At 37.5% G+C, this 18,617-nt stretch overlaps 1 protein-coding gene across 1 annotated transcript in view; it reads right to left on the bottom strand.

Annotated features, from left to right (window-relative positions):
- The window catches only part of LDAH (lipid droplet associated hydrolase), a 94,651-nt gene extending 76,276 nt beyond the window's left edge, over positions 1-18,375 (bottom strand). The window contains exons 1-2 of the mRNA XM_082671854.1: positions 18,306-18,375; positions 6,828-6,983 (exon numbers count right to left, since the gene is read on the bottom strand). Coding sequence (XP_082527980.1) covers positions 6,828-6,981 — 154 coding nt within the window. The 5' untranslated portion in view covers positions 6,982-6,983; positions 18,306-18,375. The remainder of the gene's footprint in view (positions 1-6,827; positions 6,984-18,305) is intronic.
- Between the last annotated feature and the right edge of the window lie 242 nt (positions 18,376-18,617).

Genomic DNA, 18,617 nt, shown 5'->3' on the forward strand with positions numbered 1-18,617 from the left:
AGGATGGAAGAATAGGTGCAAAGGCCCTCAAGTAATAAAGGGCTTGGCTCCTGAAGAAAGTCCACATTGGCCACTAACATGGAGATCCAACATGAACCATGAACTAAACTTCCTGGTTAGGAGATCACAGAGAAAATTAAAAGGGTCTTGTTTATACAACTAAAATCAGATATATATGTATGTATATATATATCTACCTCCAGGTGTAAAGATGTTCAAAAGCATTCCAATACAGAAATGCAAGTTATACATTTTATCAAAGGATATCAAAAGGTGTTATAAACACATGGTTGAACATACACATAGTGAAATGCCTAAGCAATGTATAACAGAGGCTGTGGTGATCATCTCTAGACCCTGACTGCCAATAAACCCTTAACTACTTAACATTGCAATTGTAGACTTATGCCTTCTAGTTAATCTTGTATGGGACAAAACTTCCATATATCAAGTTAATGTGGCATGGCATCTAGAGAAGGTTGTCATGTGGACAGAACTTTGGGCTTCTCCATGGAGCCTTGTCTGCTCCATCTCCAATCACTGTACTCACAATACAAGACATGCCACATGATTCCATTAACCCCATATGACCACTTGAGAATTATAATGATTCAATATGTTCTATAGTGAGTTCTCATACTGCCTCCCTTTGCTTATTTCACTACTTAAAGGAAGTCCAAGGATGCTATTAGCAGAAATTCTACAACAAAAGTTCATTGGAAAAGATGAAACTAAATTAAAACCTCCTCAATCTGTGGCTTCCAATAAATAATTCCTCATTATCATTACTAACTTAAAAGTGATGAACTAATTTTGCTATGTGTATAAGCAAAGTGATTTAAAATACTACAAGCAGCTCATGCAGTTCAATATCAAAAAAACAAACAACCCAATCCAAAAATGGGCAGAAGACCTAAATAGATATTTCTCCAAAGAAGATACACAGATAGCCAACAAACACATGAAAGGATGCTCAACATCACTAATCATTAGAGAAATAAAAATCAAAACTACAGTGAGGAATCACGTCACACTGGTCAGAATGGCCATCATCAAAAAATCTACAAACAATAAATGCTGGAGAGGGTGTGGAGAAAAGGGAACCCTCCTGCACTGTTGGTGGGAATATAAATTGATACAGCCACTATGGAGAACAGTATGGAGGTTCCTTAGAAAACTAAAAATAGAACTACCATATGACCCAGCAATCCCACTACTGGGCATATACCCTGAGAAAACCATAATTCAAAGAGTCATGTACCACAATGTTCATTGCAGCTCTATTTACAATAGCCAGGACATGGAAGCAACCTAAGCATCCATCGACAGATGAATGGAAAGAAGATGTGGCACATATATACAATGGAATATTACTCAGCCATAAAAAGAAACGAAATTGAGTTATTTGTAGTGAGGTGGATGGACCTAGAGTCTGTCATACAGAGTGAAGTAAGTCAGAAAGAGAAAAACAAATACCGTATGCTAACATATATATGGAATCTTAAAAAAAAAATGGTTATGAAGAACCTACGGGCAGGACAGGAATAAAGACGCAGATGTAGAGAATGGACTTGAGGACATGGGGAGGGAGAAGAGTAAGCCGGGACGAAGTGAGAGGGTGTCATGGACTTATATATACTACCAAATGTACAATAGATAGCTAGTGGGGAGCAGCCGCGTAACACAGGGAGATCAGATTGGTGCTTTGTGACCACCTAGAGGGGTGGGATAGGGAGGGTGGGAGGGAGATGCAAGAGGGAGGAGATATGGGAGTATATGGAAATGTATAGCTGATTCACTATGTTATAAAGCAGAAACTAACATACCATTGTAAAGCAATTATACTCCAATAAAGATGTTAAAAAAAATCTACAAACAATAAATGCTGGAGAGGGTGTGGAGAAAAAGGAACCCTCTTGCACTGTTGGTGGGAACGTAAATTGATACAGACACTATGGAGAACAATATGGAGGTTCCTTAAAAAAACTAAAAATAGAACTATCATGTGACCCAGCAATCCCACTACTGGGCATATACCCTGAGAAAACCATAATTCAAAAAGAGTCATGTACCACAATGTTCACTGCAGCTCTATTTACAATAGCCAGGACATGGAAGCAACCTAAGTGTCCATCAACAGATGAATGGATAAAGAAAATGTGGCACATATAAACAACAGAATATTACTCAGCCATAAAAAGAAACAAAATTGAGTTATTTGTAGTGAAGTGGATGGACCTAGAATCTGTCATACAGAGTGAAGTCAGAAAAAGAAAAATACTGCATGCTATCACATATATATGCAATCTAAAAAAAAAAAGTTTATGAAGAACCTAGGGACAGGACAGGAATAAAGAAACAGATGTAGAGAATGGACTTGAGGACATGGGGAGGGAGAAGGGTAAGCTGGGACGAAGTGAGAGAATGGCATGGACTTATATATACTACCAAATGTAAACCAGATAGCTAGTTGGAAGCAGCTGCATAACATAGGGAGATCAGCTTGGTGCTTTGTGACCACCTAGAGGGGTGGGATAGGGAGGGTGGGAGGGAGGGAGACACAAGAGGGAGGAGATATGGGAACATATGTATATGTATAACTGATTCACTTTGTTATAAAGCAGAAACTAACACACCATTGTAAAGTAATTATACTCCAATAAAGATGTTAAAAAGAAAAAGTGATTTAAAATAAAATTTTACATCAGTCTATCAGAGATGGACTAAACATGAGGTCTATAGTGGTTTAACAATCTTTGAAATACTGTCATCCTAATTTTCCCCACAATATAAAAGTACTAGCTCCCCAAATAAAATACAATTTTGAATTCCACAAACTAAAGAGCAGCAAGAGCCTACAGCTTGCACAAAGCCCACAGAAACGGGCCAAGGGCAGCAAGGAGAATAGAAGGGCAAACATAAAAGAACACCAGGAAACAAAATGATCTGAAAATGTCAAAGCCACTATAAAACAATGACACTATTAAAAAACAAGTGTTGGGGCTTCCCTGGTGGCGCAGTGGTTGAGAGTCTGCCTGCCGATGCAGGGGACGCGGGTTCATGCCCCGGTCCGGGAAGATCCCACATGCCACGGAGTGGCTGGGCCCATGAGCCATGGCCGCTGAGCCTGCGCGTCCAGAGCCTTTACTCCACAACAGGAGAGGCCACAACAGAGAGAGGCCCGCGTACTGCAAAAAAAAACAAAAACAAAAACAAAAAACAAGTGTTTTAAACTTCCCTTCCTCCTCAGTGTCTTCAATGAATGCTCCTTCTATCTCTTCATCATATCTTAAACTTGGCTCTCCGCTATGATAGACTCTCTTCCTTTCAAGGCCCTGCAGAAGAGACCTCACTATTCTCTAACACTTCATATACCTCAATGAGAGCAAAGGCTTTTGCAACACTCCACTCCTAGCACCTAATACCAATGAGTGAGTGAAAACACCTCTCACTGGGGAAGTATAGAGTGGGCTGTTTGCTCCACTTATAGTTCATCCTACTGTTAACAAGCTCTCCTCCTCTAAGATTGAAGCCATCTGCTTCCATCTATCAACTTTCTAGTCATTCTCACACATTCCCTGAAAACCTTGACCCTTAAATGTCAGTTTCACTTGCCATTCCATAAGTTAGGTGATTTCAAAATCTGGGAGGCCTGACTGAGCCAACACCTTTGTCCCATAATTCATTATCTCGATCAAATTCAAAGAACTTCACCTATATCCAATTTAAGCAACGAATTCCAGTAGCCACAGCCTGGATCAGTGGTGTGCATATCAAAATCCACTAGAGGGCTTCTTAAAACCCAGATGCCCCACCCCCAGAGTTTCTGGTTCACAAGATCTGGGATAGGGTCCCAAAACTTGCATTTGTAACAAGTTCGTAGGTGATGCTGCTGATCCTGACAACAACTTTAACAATGACAGGCCTATGTCTTTTCATTACCCAGAAATGGTTTACATCCAAAGCATCCTAACTCTGATAGCGCTTCTCCAGCTCAATCTTTGACCCTTTTAGACTTCACTCCCAATATACCTGCTATTTGATCACAGCCCTGCTCAAAATCTATCTACTTGTTTTTGGTCAATAATTCCTTTCATCCTGCATATCTGCTATTTTCAATGCTGACCAATTTCCTTAAGGCCCCAATCCACCCTCTGCCATCCTTACTCTCCACAGATCACCTCAACTCTTAACTAACAGAGAAAACAGAGGTCAGGAGGCAGGAACTACTTTATTTCCTCTGACACACCTTCACACTTCTCCATTTCAGTAACCAACGTCACCTCCATTCTAGCCTCAGAAAGATATTCCTTCTCCAGTCCAAGATGTTTCTAATTATTTTCTCAATCCCACACTCTACCATTGCCTCCAAATCTCGGCTTCATCTAATAGCACTTATCATGCCTAGAATTTCAAACTCTCCCTCACTATTGGCAGAGCATATGTTTTCTTTAAAAAAATAAATTTATTTATTTATTTTTGGCTGCATTGGGTCTTCGTTGCTGCGCATGGGCTTTCTCTAGCTGTGGTGAGCGGGGGCTACTCTTCATTGCGGTGCACGGGTTTCTCATTGTGGTGGCTTCTCTTGTTGCAGAGCACAGGCTCTAAGCGCGTGGGCTTCAGTAGTTGTGGCATGCGGGCTCAGTGGCTGTGGCACACAGGCTTAGTTGCTCTGCGGCATGTGGGATCTTCCTGGACCAAGGATCGAACCTCTGTCCCCTGCACTGGCAGGTGGATTCTTAACCACTGTGCCACCAGGGAAGTCCCTGTATTTTTAATTTTAATAGATGCTGACAGGCTGCTTTCCAAAAACACTGTCACATCATGGCAGAACACTGGAAGTTTATTTTCAGAACAGGTTAAACCAAAGAGATTCTGGATCAGAAGTCTTAGCCCAGTTGAGAACAAAAGCACTATACTGAGAAAGCACTATACTGAGAAGAAACACTGAAACTCCAACCTCCTCTTCCTTGTTCAGCTCTGAACATTAGCGGACAGGCTTCCATTCCTCAAACAGGATACTTGGAAGATTCCTTCCTGGAAAACTGAACAATCCAAGAAACAGCTACAGATACTGAAAGCTGGAAATCCTCCAATGAAATGCTGGGTCCCTACCCAATCACCTTAAGGTGAGGATTACCTAAGGTAACCAACCACTCCGTTTTGCCTATCTGTTGTCATGGTTTTAGTACCGAAAGTCATGTGTCCTGGAACACCCCTCAGACTAGGATGGCTGGTCACCCTAGGCATACCTGTGGACAAGCCCCACCCCTGAATACAAGCTTCCAATAAATTTTTTACATCTTCCTCTTCAAAATGAAAGGGTAGTCAAGGATTATCAAACATTTGAGGAAAAACAAACACTAATAGAAACAGAAAAAGGAATGCAGCAAAAACTCTAACAATGCAGGAAGCCAAAAAAAAAGATAATGCACCCACAAAACACACGAAACAGAAGACTATAAAAAAGAAAGAACACAGAGCTCTGAGAACTGAAGTGAAGTTTCTGGCTTAAAAAGGTCCACCAAAATCCAATGTATGAAAAACAGCCATACCAAGGTGCCTGACTATAAAATTTCAGAATCTTAGAACAAAGAAAAGATCTAAAATATTTTTTTGCTGGGGGAGGGGGGGAGCTTCACATACAAAAGATAAAAAATCAGAATAATATCAAGACTTCTCAAAAACAGTCTGAACCCTGGAAAACAATGAACATGCCTTCTAAATTCTAAGGAAACCACGATCTCCAACCTAGAACTCTAAGACATTTTCTGACATGCTAGAACTGTGAAAGATCACTTCCCATGCACCTCTTCTCAGGAAGCTCCTAGAAGGTATGCTCCACCAAAAACAAGGGAATAAACCCAGAAAAAAAAAAAAAATACGGGATCCAGGAAACAAGGAATCCAACCAGGAGAAAAGCGAAAGGAGTCCCCAGGATGGCCTGTGTAAGAAGCCTAGAGAGCAACCAGTCTGGACTGGAGCCGAAGAACACAGAGTTCTGGGAGGGACAGCCCCCCAAAAACAAAACAAAACAAAACAGAAACCCTATTACTCAAAAAATGAGAAGTTTTTTTCACTTCTGGAGAATAATTTTAGGATAAATTACCAATTGAAACATAGAAAACTAAGCAAATAAAAGGGACAACCATTAATCCAGGGAAAACAAACAAAAATGTACAAGAAAAGAAACCATAATACCCCATAGGCCTAGCTGTGTACATGAGATGATATAATATGATACATATTAACAGTTTCATTTTCAACCTTTAGGCTGATATATATATATATATATAGATATATATATAGATATATATATACACACACACACACATACTTTTCAAGCTCATATTTTTAAAAACTGCTTTGAATACCTACAATCAAGCATCTTCCCCTAACATTCTATTGATACTGATCCAGCATAAATCACAAATGACCCAGTTGACAAATCCCAGAATAAATAAATGTTCTACCATAATCTTATAATCATCTTGAAATGAGACAGTAAAAATTATTTTAAAAACTATCAAAAAATATTATTTGATAAAGTTCTAATTATTCTAAATATTGTTAAGAAATTTTAAAAAGCAGATTATAAAACTACTTATGGTATACATTGTGATTTAAAAAATGTATATAATATATATACTATTAATGCATAGATAACAAAGAAAACGTCCAGCCACTAAAGTATCAAGGGTGGTTGTTATCAATGGTTTGAGTGTATTTCCTTCTATAAGGATTTTTATATTTATCAAATTCTCTTAAAATCAGAAATAGTTACAAGTATCTGTGTACAGTCTTCTCATCCAGATTTTTAAACTTACCAGGAATAATGAAAATAAGCAGCTTAGGCCTGTTGGCAATTTGATCGCTAGTGAGGTCAGTCCAGGGCCCACACTTTAGAACCTGGGTTTCAATTCCACAACATAGAATGAATTCCTCGTGCACAGGAATTTCTTCCTTGATTTCTGAGTCCATTTCTAAATAAGGCGAGAAGAACAATATGAAGAGTCACTAAAATATAAAACTTTGAGCCAAAGACAATATTCGAGAATAAAAAAGACAAAATTCAATATACCTAGAAGGAAATGTCACAAAGAGATATGAGAGATATATGACTATTCAGCTATTCTAGATTACAGGATTGAAAAAAAAAATTAAACCACAAGAGAAGAGAGAAAGAGGGGCATGTCTTTGGTGAAATTAAAGACTATAGAGGAGTGTGAATCAAAACAAAAATCCCACCACTCTCCTCTCCAGTCTAAATTGACAATATCCATGGCTAACTTCCACTTTCCCTCTGCTGGAATTCTTATATAGCTATATGCTCTACCAGTGAGAGAAGTCCCCCTACCTTCACCTGGTGAAAAAATACAGAGGCTATGGCTGCCCTTGTACTCTCTCAGATAGAACTGTAAAGAGGGACAGTGAACTCCTTGATGAGCTCTGAGTTTTCTCCTCTATTAATCCTCTCATCCCAAATTCTGTAAGTATATTTTTATACATTATTAAAGCATTATACCATTAAATTATGAAATGGATAGGTGGAAGAAAACAGAATATGAGATAACATCATGAACAATTTTCTGAATAATCAATATACGTGCAAAAATGCAGTCCCAAATTATTTATATTACCCCTCCTCCTCTGCCTTCCCTGTGTCTATCAATACGACCATGTCCCAAACTTTCATTGTTCTTTCTATCCTCCTCTTCAGCTATCCTCCTTTCATTCAGAGCCCTCTAGAGTCTAGATTATAAGTACCCCTAAAGCTTTTTCTCCTCTTTCCACTTTATGCCAAGCTTGTCCTCTGGTCTATCTTGTCCCTGCATTTCCTCAGTGTCTTCATGCTTTTCTGCTCCTATACCTTTGCTAATGGTTTTACTCTGCCACCGCTTCTGGAATGCTTTCCCCCTTGTGCAACTTATCAATTTATTGCCTCCAAATTCATCCTTCATTGCCTTCTCTGGAAAAATGGATCTGGGTCTTTTAAATATTTTTCCTCTGCCAACTGATATGATGTTAACCTTGAAGAGTGTGCTGAAAGAGAGACCCTGCAGGAAGAAGGATTTCTCCCCTGGTTTCAATGTACCCTCTCAGAAGATTTCTGGAGCACTTGTCCCCTCACCCCTGTGCTCAGGCTGTGAGGTCTCTCTAGAGCAGTGACTTCCAACCAGAGACAATTTTGCTCCCAGAAGACATATGGCAATAAATAAAAATAGTTTTCAATGTCACAACTTGGTATCAGGGGAGGTATTACTACCAGCATCTAGTGAGTAGAGGCCAGGGATGCGGCTAAGCATCCTACACTGCACAGGACAGCGCCCACAACAAAGAATCACTAGCCCAAAAGGTCAACAGTGCCAAGGCTGGAAAAATATCTGGAATGAAAACTTTTCACTTAAAAAGTGGGGACTCCTTTCAAAATTATATTAAAAATATACTGACTGACTAAATAAATAAAAGTATCATCTCACCTTTTCTTGTGGATTGATTTTTAGTTCACTTATAAATGTCACTGTAGCCCAATCTTTGAAACTATCACAAAATACAGTATATTTATAAAGGTCTTATGACATTTGTAAAGTGTTAGAAACAATATTAGATTTAACTGTTATACACAGTATTAAATTAGAGCACTGACAGAGAGAACACTGGCTAAATTTAAGATCTGCACCACAAGAGAATCCGAAGTTATTAACTGTATTCAACTCATAAATACTTAACTTCAAAGTAAATGACATCTTAGGAGTTTGATTAGCCACAAAGTTAATGAGAATGCAAGTAGATATGAAACTTAAACAGTCTATGAAAATTAGAAAACAAAAAAGCAACAACTCTAAAACACTTCAAGTAAAATACAGCTGAGAAACACTGAGTTAATGTATGTATTTGTAAAGCATCTTTTTATTTTACTTCACTCTTATGTTTCTGAATCTCACACAGCCAAATAAAAAAAGTAAAGAAAAGCTTTACTTTCTTCCTTACCTAAGAACCCAAGGTAATTCAATGCTGCCAACAGGAGGCAGGTTAAGACAGGACAATGTGTTCTAATATATATTATTAAAGGCTGATGGCCCCGCCTTCAGCTGCCACCTACAAGCAATTTTAATGATCAGTTTTGATAAGCAGCAAGACGTAGCCTGGATAAAAACCATGTGTACAGTGTAGATATAATCTGTACAACTTAGGCAATCCTTACTCAGCTAAGCATAGGTGTTCATCTGCTTATATTAATGGGTTTCTAACTTCTTTTAGAAAAGAATTTTTTTCCAATTAAATCTTATACAAACCTATACACAAAACTGAAAAGCAGCATTTGACCACTATAAATGAGTCCCTCACTCAGCTTTAGCATCCAAGTAATGTCTGCATTTTATTTTGGCTACTCAGAATTCTACTTTATCCATCATGTAAGAACTGCACATGATAAAAAAATTTTTTAAAGAACTCGTTGCAATGTCCAGGTAGTCTTCAATGAAACTACATTACATTTGAAAAAGAGATAGTAAGATACTTTTCTTTCAAAGTTAAAGCACAAACAAAATCTATAAATAACTTGTATTATTTATCATGTATATAAGGCAGATAAGAAGCTGCTGAAACTTCTTCAAATGACAAAAATTTTATATATATTATTATCAAATATAAATTGTGACCCGTGTTATTGTCCCACAGTTACACAAAGCAGAGCGTACACTCTGCATGTACTGCACTTTGACTGGCAATTAATTAGTGGTATTCCTGGGCATAGTACTAAACCTACTTGTAAAGTATTTAGTGACTAGACAAGTGAGCATTAAATTTTTAAAGGCCCAGGGAAGAGATACAAAATTTGTAATTGTTATCAAAACACAATATAAGAAGTACAAATACATACAAAATTGGCAGCGGAAGCTTTATTCCAAGTTTTTTTTTTTTTAATTAGGCTGGTAGCAAACTTTGACATGCTGGTGATCTCTGTAGTATATTAAATGTTTGGTATATAATAGAAGTGAGTCTAGGAGTTGTTTTAAATTAGAGAGGCTTTTTTAGTTTAAAATGTACATTAGGGCTTCCCTGGTGGCGCAGTGGTTGAGAGTCCGCCTGCCGATGCAGGCGACACGGGTTCGTGCCCCGGTCTGGGAAGATCCCACATGCCGCGGAGCGGCTGGGCCCGTGAGCCATGGCCACTGAGCCTGCGCGTCCGGAGCCTGTGCTCCGCAACGGGAGAGGCCACAACAGTGAGAGGACCGCGTACCGCAAAAAAAAAAAAAAAAAAAAAAAATTAAAATTAAGTTTGATCCTGAAGTGGGTAGGAAGGTGGGTGAAATAGGTGAAGGGGATTAAGAGGTACAAACCTCCGGTTATATAATAAATAAGTCACAGGGATGTAATATGCAGCATAAGAAATATGGTCAATAATATTGTAACAACATTGTATGGGGACATAAGTAAAAAGAGAAATAGACAAATCCACAAGCATAGTGAAAGATTCTAACACACCTCTTAGAATGATAGAATGAGCACAGAAAAAAATCAACAAAAATATATAAATTTTGATTGACATAATTAATATTTATGTTAACATAATCAACATAACTGACATATATAGAACTCTACACCAAATAAGTGCAAAATGCATATCCTTTTCAGGTGTACATGGAACATTTACCAAAACTGACCACATACTTGGCCATACAGCAAGACTCAACAAATTTCAAAGAACTGAAATAATATAGAGGATGTTCTCTAACCACAGTGGAATTAAGCCAAAAATAAATAACAAAAATAATAAGAAAATCTGCCAATTTTTGGAAATTAAGCAATATACTTCTAAATAACTGATGAGGGAAAGAAGAAATCACAATGCAATTTAGAATAGAATAATGAAACAAATAATGAAATATGATGTATCAAAATGTATAGGATACAGACAAAGGCATGAATGCAAGAAAATTTAAAGTCTTAAAATACTTTCTAAAATATTTTCTAAACTAGTAGGAAAAAAAGGCTGGAAATCAAGGATCTAACTATCTATCTTAGGGAGTTAGAAAAACTAAATGAATCCAAATAAATAAAATAGAAAAAGTAAAATAACAAAAAATAGAAATTAATGGGATAGGAAAAGAAAGTTTACATTTGAAAAGATTAACAAAGCCAAAAGTTTGCTCTTTGAAAAGACCTATAAATAAATAAACAAATCCCTGAGAAGACACATCAAGGAAAAGGGCACAAATAACCAATATAAGAAGTGAAGAGAAGATATCACTCCAGATTTTATGGACATTAAAAAGATAATAAAAGAATATTATGAGGAACTTTATGCCAATAAATTTGATGTGGGCAAATTCTGAAACAAACACAAAAAGGCTAGAAACATCTTTATAGTCCTATATCCAGCAGACATTGAATTCATAACTCCTAGTCCAGATGAGAGTCAACATTTAAGGAAGAAATAATACCAATCTTACAGAGTTGGCCAGAGAACAGAAAAAGAGTGCCCATTTATCAACTCATTTTATGAGGCCAGTAAACCCTTGGTATAATACCTGACAAGGGCATTATAAGAAAGGAAACATATGGGACAACCTCTCTCAGAAACATAGATGCAAAAACTCTATTCAAAATATTAGGAGACCAAATTCAGTGATACATAAAGGGTACACACGACAACCAAATTGTGTATAGATCAGAAATGCAAGGTTGTTTAAACATTCAAAATGTAATCAATGTAACACATTAGTAGAATAAAGGAGAAAGATATATAATCATCTCAACCAACAGAAAATACACTTGATAAAATAAAATACAGTCACGAAAAACTCTTAAAAAAGAAGAAATAGAGGGATTATCTTTTACAGAATCTAAGAATCTATAAAAAACCTACAGCAAAAACAACAACAACAAAACCTACAGTAGATATTTTACTAAGGGTGAAATACTAAAGGTACCTCTGAGTTTGACATCAAGACAAGGAAGTCTGCTGTCAACACTTCTATTCTACAGTGTACTTGAGGTCTCTACCAATGTAATAAGACACAGAAGAGAAATAAATATATATAGATTGGATAGGAAGAAAGATAGCTGTCATTAGTCACAAACACCAAGATTATATACATTATATGGGTGTTCTAGTTATGCCTGCTGCATTATTCCAAAACTTGGTGGCTTAAAACAACCATTTTATTATACTCATGGATTCTGTGGGTCAGGAATTAAGAAAGGGCATAGCAAGAATAGCCTATCTCTAATCTGTAATATCTGGGGCCTTAGCTGAGGAGACTTTTTACTGTGGGCGGCGGGGGGGATTGCACCATTATGTTTATTAGAAGTTGGATTTCAATGTGTGCTCTAGACAGATTACAGAATAAATACCCACAACTTGAGAAAAGGAAGTCCACAATTCATACAAAGTGCTCACTACAGAAAGTTGCTGTGTCAAAATCCAGGCAAGGACCACACTCAGGGCAGCCCCTCCTCTCCCACTGCTCTCAACGAGGGCTGTACTATGGTTTTTAATTTTATTATTTCTTTTATTTATCTTTATTATTATTTGCTTCTCCTGTGGTCACTGGTGGGTGTGATATGTTCACTGGGGGCAAGAGTCTTCTGGAAGTGAGAGTCCTCTGGAAGTGAGAGTCCTCTGGAAATATCTTTATTCACAAGTCTGATGACTGATGCTGCTTTCAGATAGGTTGCTGGCCAGGAATATCTATACATGTCCACTCTGTATGGTCTCTCCACATGGACTATTTTGGGCTTGTTCAGAGCATGAGAACTGGGTTCCAAGAGCAATTGTCTCAAGAGGAACAGACTGAAACTGCATCACCTTTTAAGACCTAGTCTCAGAAGTCACACAGCATTACTTGCATGTTAGCCACAAGCTCACCTATATGCAAGGGGAGCAAAATGGACCTCTCTAAATAAGGGAAGTATCATATCATATGAATAGTATGTGGTATGGGAGTTATTGTTGTGGCCAACTTTGGAAAACACAATCTGTCAAAATAGGTTAAACAAAGATTTTAGTTCTGCAGACGCTTTCAAATTATATTACTAAGAAGATTGTGAAAGACAGAGAAAACACAAGATTTCACTAGAGTTTGGAAGCTATCAAAATAACCTAAGCAAGAAATAAGGGCAAGAGTGGGAAAGGAGTGAATGAGAGACTGAAGTCTTGGTAATAATTCTGTAAGGGAATCCAGGGAAGGGAAAGTGACAAAGATGACTTGGATTCTGATGCTAAAGATGAGGGGAATGGAAACACTACAATCCTATCATCAGTAAGCGGTACCATTACTTTTAATTCTTGTAGTCTTTGGGTATAAAATATCTCACTCTTTAATTTGTATTGCTCTCACTTCTAGTATACTTGAATATCGTTTCATGTTTGCTGGCCTTCTGGACTTCCTTTTCTGTGAATTGTCTATTCATATCCTTTGCCTGACTTCCAAGTGGGTTATCATTTTCTTATTGGTTTGTGAGACAACTTCGTATATTGCTGATACTAACCCTTTTCTGGACTCCTATATTTAACATATAGCTTCCTAGATGTTTATTGTAATTTTTATTATTCTAGTTTTTACATTTTAACTTTTAAGCCATCTATATAAGAATTCAATTTTCTTTTTCTTACAATAGAGAGCTACTTGTGCTAATCCTATTTAATTTTTAAAAACCATCTTTTCCCCACCTTTTCATATATTAAATTTTCATACTTACTGGGAAATACGTTCTTAATCACAGTGCTATAATGTCAATGAATCTGGCAATTGGGTCCATGATTAATTTTTAATTATTTGGTAAGGGTAGAAATCGAACCAATAAAACCAAGAATCAACATTACCTAAATCTCAAGTATGGCCAGTGAAAGTTACCTGTTGTACTTAAAATCGTCAGTGTTATTCAAGGGAAAAAGGGGGAAAGGAGGGAGCTTTCTGAATCTGGAACTATATCACAAAACTCCTTTAAAAGTTTTAGTAAGCAAATGTAAATTTTTCATTTCATTTTTCCTTCTTGGTTTCTTTTTTCTAGAATTCCAAAATTCCCACTCCACCTGCTAGTGGGATACTACAATTTGCCATTTACCAGGGCCTAAATTTCCTTCTTCATTTCCTTCCCCATTTCCCTTTTATTAGGTTTCTGATAAGAAATTAACTGAAACAAGGAGAGAAAAATTACATGTGTTCACTTTTCTTCTGCTAATTAAAGCAATAATTCTGCTGAGAAGATTAAAATCTTGAGTAAGATGATTAGTTTATATGCACAAATAATCCACAGCTATCATTAATTTTGCTCAGAAATTACAGGGATATTCAAAGTAATTATCCTTAAACAATAAAATACTTTATAAAAGTAAGAACCAAATGTAATTATAGAATTGAAAAATATAATACATTTCTAAAAACTTGGTGGATGGGTTCACTAGTAGAGTTAAATTGACAGAACAGGATCAGTGAACTTGTAGACACATCAATAGAATTTACTAAATCTAAACAAGACAAAAACAGACTTTTAAAAAAATGAGCAGGATCTCAGGGACTGGTAGGAAAATAACAAATGGCCCAACGTTTGTATAACCAGATTCCCAGGGAAATAGAAGAAAGAGTACGGGGCTGAAAATGTTATAAAAAACCTCTTTAATTTGGCAAAACACATAAAACCTACAGATTCAAGAAGCTGAGTTAACCCCAAATAGGATAAAACCAAAGAAATACAATACAAAGCATATCATAGTCAAACTTCAGAAAACTAAAAACAAAGAAAAAAATCTAAAAAGCAGCCAGAGAGAAATGACATATTACCTACAGGCGAACAATAATTTGACTGTCAGCAGATTTCTCATCAGAAACCAAGGAGGCTAGGAAGAAGTGGCGAACGTTTTTCAAGTGCGGAAGGAAAGTAACTCTCAACCCCAAATTCCTTACCAGAAAAAACTATCCTTACTGTCCATCAAGAATGAAGGAGAAATAAAGATATTCTCAAATGAAGAAAAACTAAAGGAATTTGTCACTAACGTATCTACCTCTCAAGTAAGATCTCTTAAAGGAAGTTCTCCAAACAGAAAGGAATAAGTGAATAAGGTTTAACTTCAGATAAAAAAGAACAATGGAATAGGTAAAAGCAGTGGTAAATATAATGGATTAGGTTTCTCGTCATTAGCTTCTTCAATAATATTTCATGGTTGAAGCAAAAGTTTAATGTGGTATTCAGTGTATGTAGAGGAAATCTGATAATTATATTTAAAAAATGAAAAGGGTAAAAAGATGTAAATGTAAGTGAGTTTTCTACACTTCACTTAAGGCAGTAAAATGTCAATACAAAAGTAGGCTGTGTGATGTTATGTATATATACTGTCATACCTAGGGCAACCATGAAAAAAAGAAGTATACTAAGAGCTATACTCAAGAATGTAAATAAGTCAAATAAAATTCTAAAAAGCATTTAAGTAACCTACAAGGAGGCAAGAAAAGAGAAACAGAAAAATGATAACAGAGGAAACCAACAACAACAATAAATAATAAAATGCCTGAATTAAGCCTTAACATATCAATGATTATTTTAAATACAAATTGTCTAATTATACTGGTTAAAAGGCAGAGATTGGTAGAATGGATTTAAAAAGAAACATGACCTAACTATACGTTGCCTAAAAGAAACTCACTTCAAACATAATGACATTGGTAGGTTGCAAATAAAAGAATGGGAAAAGATATATCACGCTAATATTATTATTTTACAAAAGCAACAATGGCTATGCAACTATCAGATAAAGTAGACTTTAAAGCAAAGAAAATTACTGAACAAGGACATTTCATAATGATAAGATTAATCCACCAAGAAGACATCCTAAATATATATGCACTGAACAACAGACATTCAAAATACAAAAATCAAATACCAATAGAGCTAAATGGAGAAACAGAAAATTCCACAATTATAGTTGGAAAGTTTTAGCAATGGAAACATCTACTAGACAGACAATCAATAATATATGGAAGAGCCTAACAATACCATCAACCAACAGGATATAATTGACATGCAATTGACATCCAACAACAGCAGAATACACATTCAAGTGCCCATGGAACATTCACCAAGATACACCTCATCATGAGCCATAAAACAAACGTAAATTTAAAAGAATTAAAATCATACAGCTTATGTTTCTGACCATTATGGAATAAAACTAGAAATCAGTAACAGAAAAGACAACAGGTAAATCTCCAAATACTTGGAAACCAAAGAGCACACTTCTAAATAATCCATGGGTCAAACAGGAAGTTGCAAAGGAAATTTTAAGAATACATAGAACTCAATGAAAATGAAAAGACAATACACCAAAATTTGTGAGATGCAACAAAAGCAATGCTGAGAGGGAAATTTATAGCACTATATGCTAGCATTAGAAACAAGAAAAGGTCTCAAATTAATAATCAAGAAACTAGAAAAAAGAATAGCAGATTAAACCTAAAGCAAGCAGAAGAAAATGATGGAGCAAAAATCAATAAAATTGAAAACAGAAAAATTAAAGTGCTAGTTCTTTGAGAAAGATCAATAAAATCAATAAACCACCACTGAAAAAGAGAGAAGATGCAAATCACTAACATCAGGAATGAAACTGGGGTTATCACTAAAGACCCTACAGAATACTACTGCCCTGATACCAAAACTGGACAAAGACAGTACAAAAAAAGAAAACTACACGGGAATTTCCTGGCAGTCCAGTGGTTAGGACTTGGCACTTTCACTGTCTGTGCCTGGTTCAATCCCTGGTCCCTGGTCGGGGAACTAAGATCTCACAAGCCATGCAGTGTGGCCAAAAAACAAACAAAGAAACAAACCAAATAAACCCCCAAAACACAACTACACACCAATACCTCTCATATCTATACCTTAACAAAATATTAACAAATAGAATCTAGCAATGTATAAGAAGAATTATGTGGGATCTATTCCATGTATACTCAACATTCAAAAATCAATCAGTGTAGTCCACCATATCAAGATGCTAAAGAAAAAACATATGATCACATGAATTAACTAAATGCACACCCTATGACACAATAATTGTACTATTGGGCATTTTTCCTGGAGAAATGAAAACATATTCACAGAAAAACCTTCAAGCAAAGATTCACAGCAGTTCTATTTGTAACAGCCCATAAGTGGATACTACGCAAATGTCCTTCAACAAGCGAATGGTAAAACCAACTGTGGTACAACCATACCATAGAATACTACTCAGCGATAAAAAGGAACAAACTATTGACACACTCAACAACTTGGATGCATCTTAAAGGAATTATGCAACCTGTCTCGTGTAGAAAAATAAAAAAAAACCAAGGGTGACAGTTTACAGTAAGGCCTATGTGTGGATGAAAAGCAGCATGAGCACTAGGTGTCTGCTGCAAAAAACTTCAAGAGAGCTGTGAAAGTCAGTGTACGGGTCATTCTTTAAGAGTTGATGTTTACTAAGTGCTTATTACACATAAAGCACTGTTCCAAGTGTTGTATGAATTATCTCAGTTAATAAAATAATCTTATCAAGTGGCTACTAATGTACCCCATTTTATACATGAGAAAAAATGAGACAGACTATTTCTGAAAAATACCATGATGCATGGCACTCAGTAGAGGCAACAAGGCCCGCAATTGTTTCCCCAAAATGCTGCACTCCAAATTCAAGGGAGCAAGCGCCGTTTTGACCTTGGCGCCACGGAGAAATATTACAGCAGCTAGAGTGAACCTCAAATAACTGGCTAGGGGAGTGTCAAGTTCAGAAATTGGTGCAAGAGTCAGTTCTCAAGGATACCTGGTGTAACAAATTTGGGAGAGGCGTGGGGGAGGAAGTTGATCCTGATGAGAAACTCGATTCCAAATCAAAAGAGCCCGTTAATGGACAAGGTTGGAAACTGAGACCCAGGGAGGGAAGAGAGTGACTTGCCCAGGGCTACAGGCTTGGTTGGTACAAGAACTCAGACCTTTGGAGTCCCCGGCCCAGACTCTAGTCACTTTTAGTCATTTCTGCCCTGCCAGTCGCCCAACGTCCTGGACCTTACCCCCCAGAGGAGCCGCCATAAGACTCTCCACAGGCGGGCTACAGTTAGCAGAACAAATGGTACGTTCCCGCTGGGCAAGCAGCCAAAGGGGCTCCCGGCCAAAGTGGCCCCGAACCCCCGAGCGGTCGCAGCCGTTAGGCTAAGGACAGCACGGGCTCTGCGAGGAGCCACAGAGATGAAGGGTTCCAGCTCCCGCGTGCCTGCCCAGCCGTCCTTTCTCCTACAAAGTCACCCCGAGCGTGGGAGGCAGGTCCTCACCTGTCAGCCTAGAAAGCAGCTGGCTCTACCGTGGCCGTCTTGGTTAGGCGTCACCGGGACGGGAAGTCCCGCCTCCCTCTGACGTCACAGCGCCGCGCCGCGCCGCGCCGCGCGCCGCTCGCCGCTCCCGGGAACTGGTTCCTTTACCAGACGTGGTGTGTTGGGGTTTGGAAGGTTCTTCACCCTGGGTTAGGCCCTGTGGCCCAGATCCAACGAGACCGCTGGGAAGCTGTCGCTACGCTGAAACTTTCTCTTCCCTTTCATATGAATTTCATCCGCCTTTTATTTTAGTCATCCTTGATACACTTCAGC

Source organism: Grampus griseus (assembly GCF_964374135.1).
Source record: "Grampus griseus genome assembly, chromosome: 15".
NCBI classification, from domain to species: domain Eukaryota; kingdom Metazoa; phylum Chordata; class Mammalia; order Artiodactyla; family Delphinidae; genus Grampus; species Grampus griseus.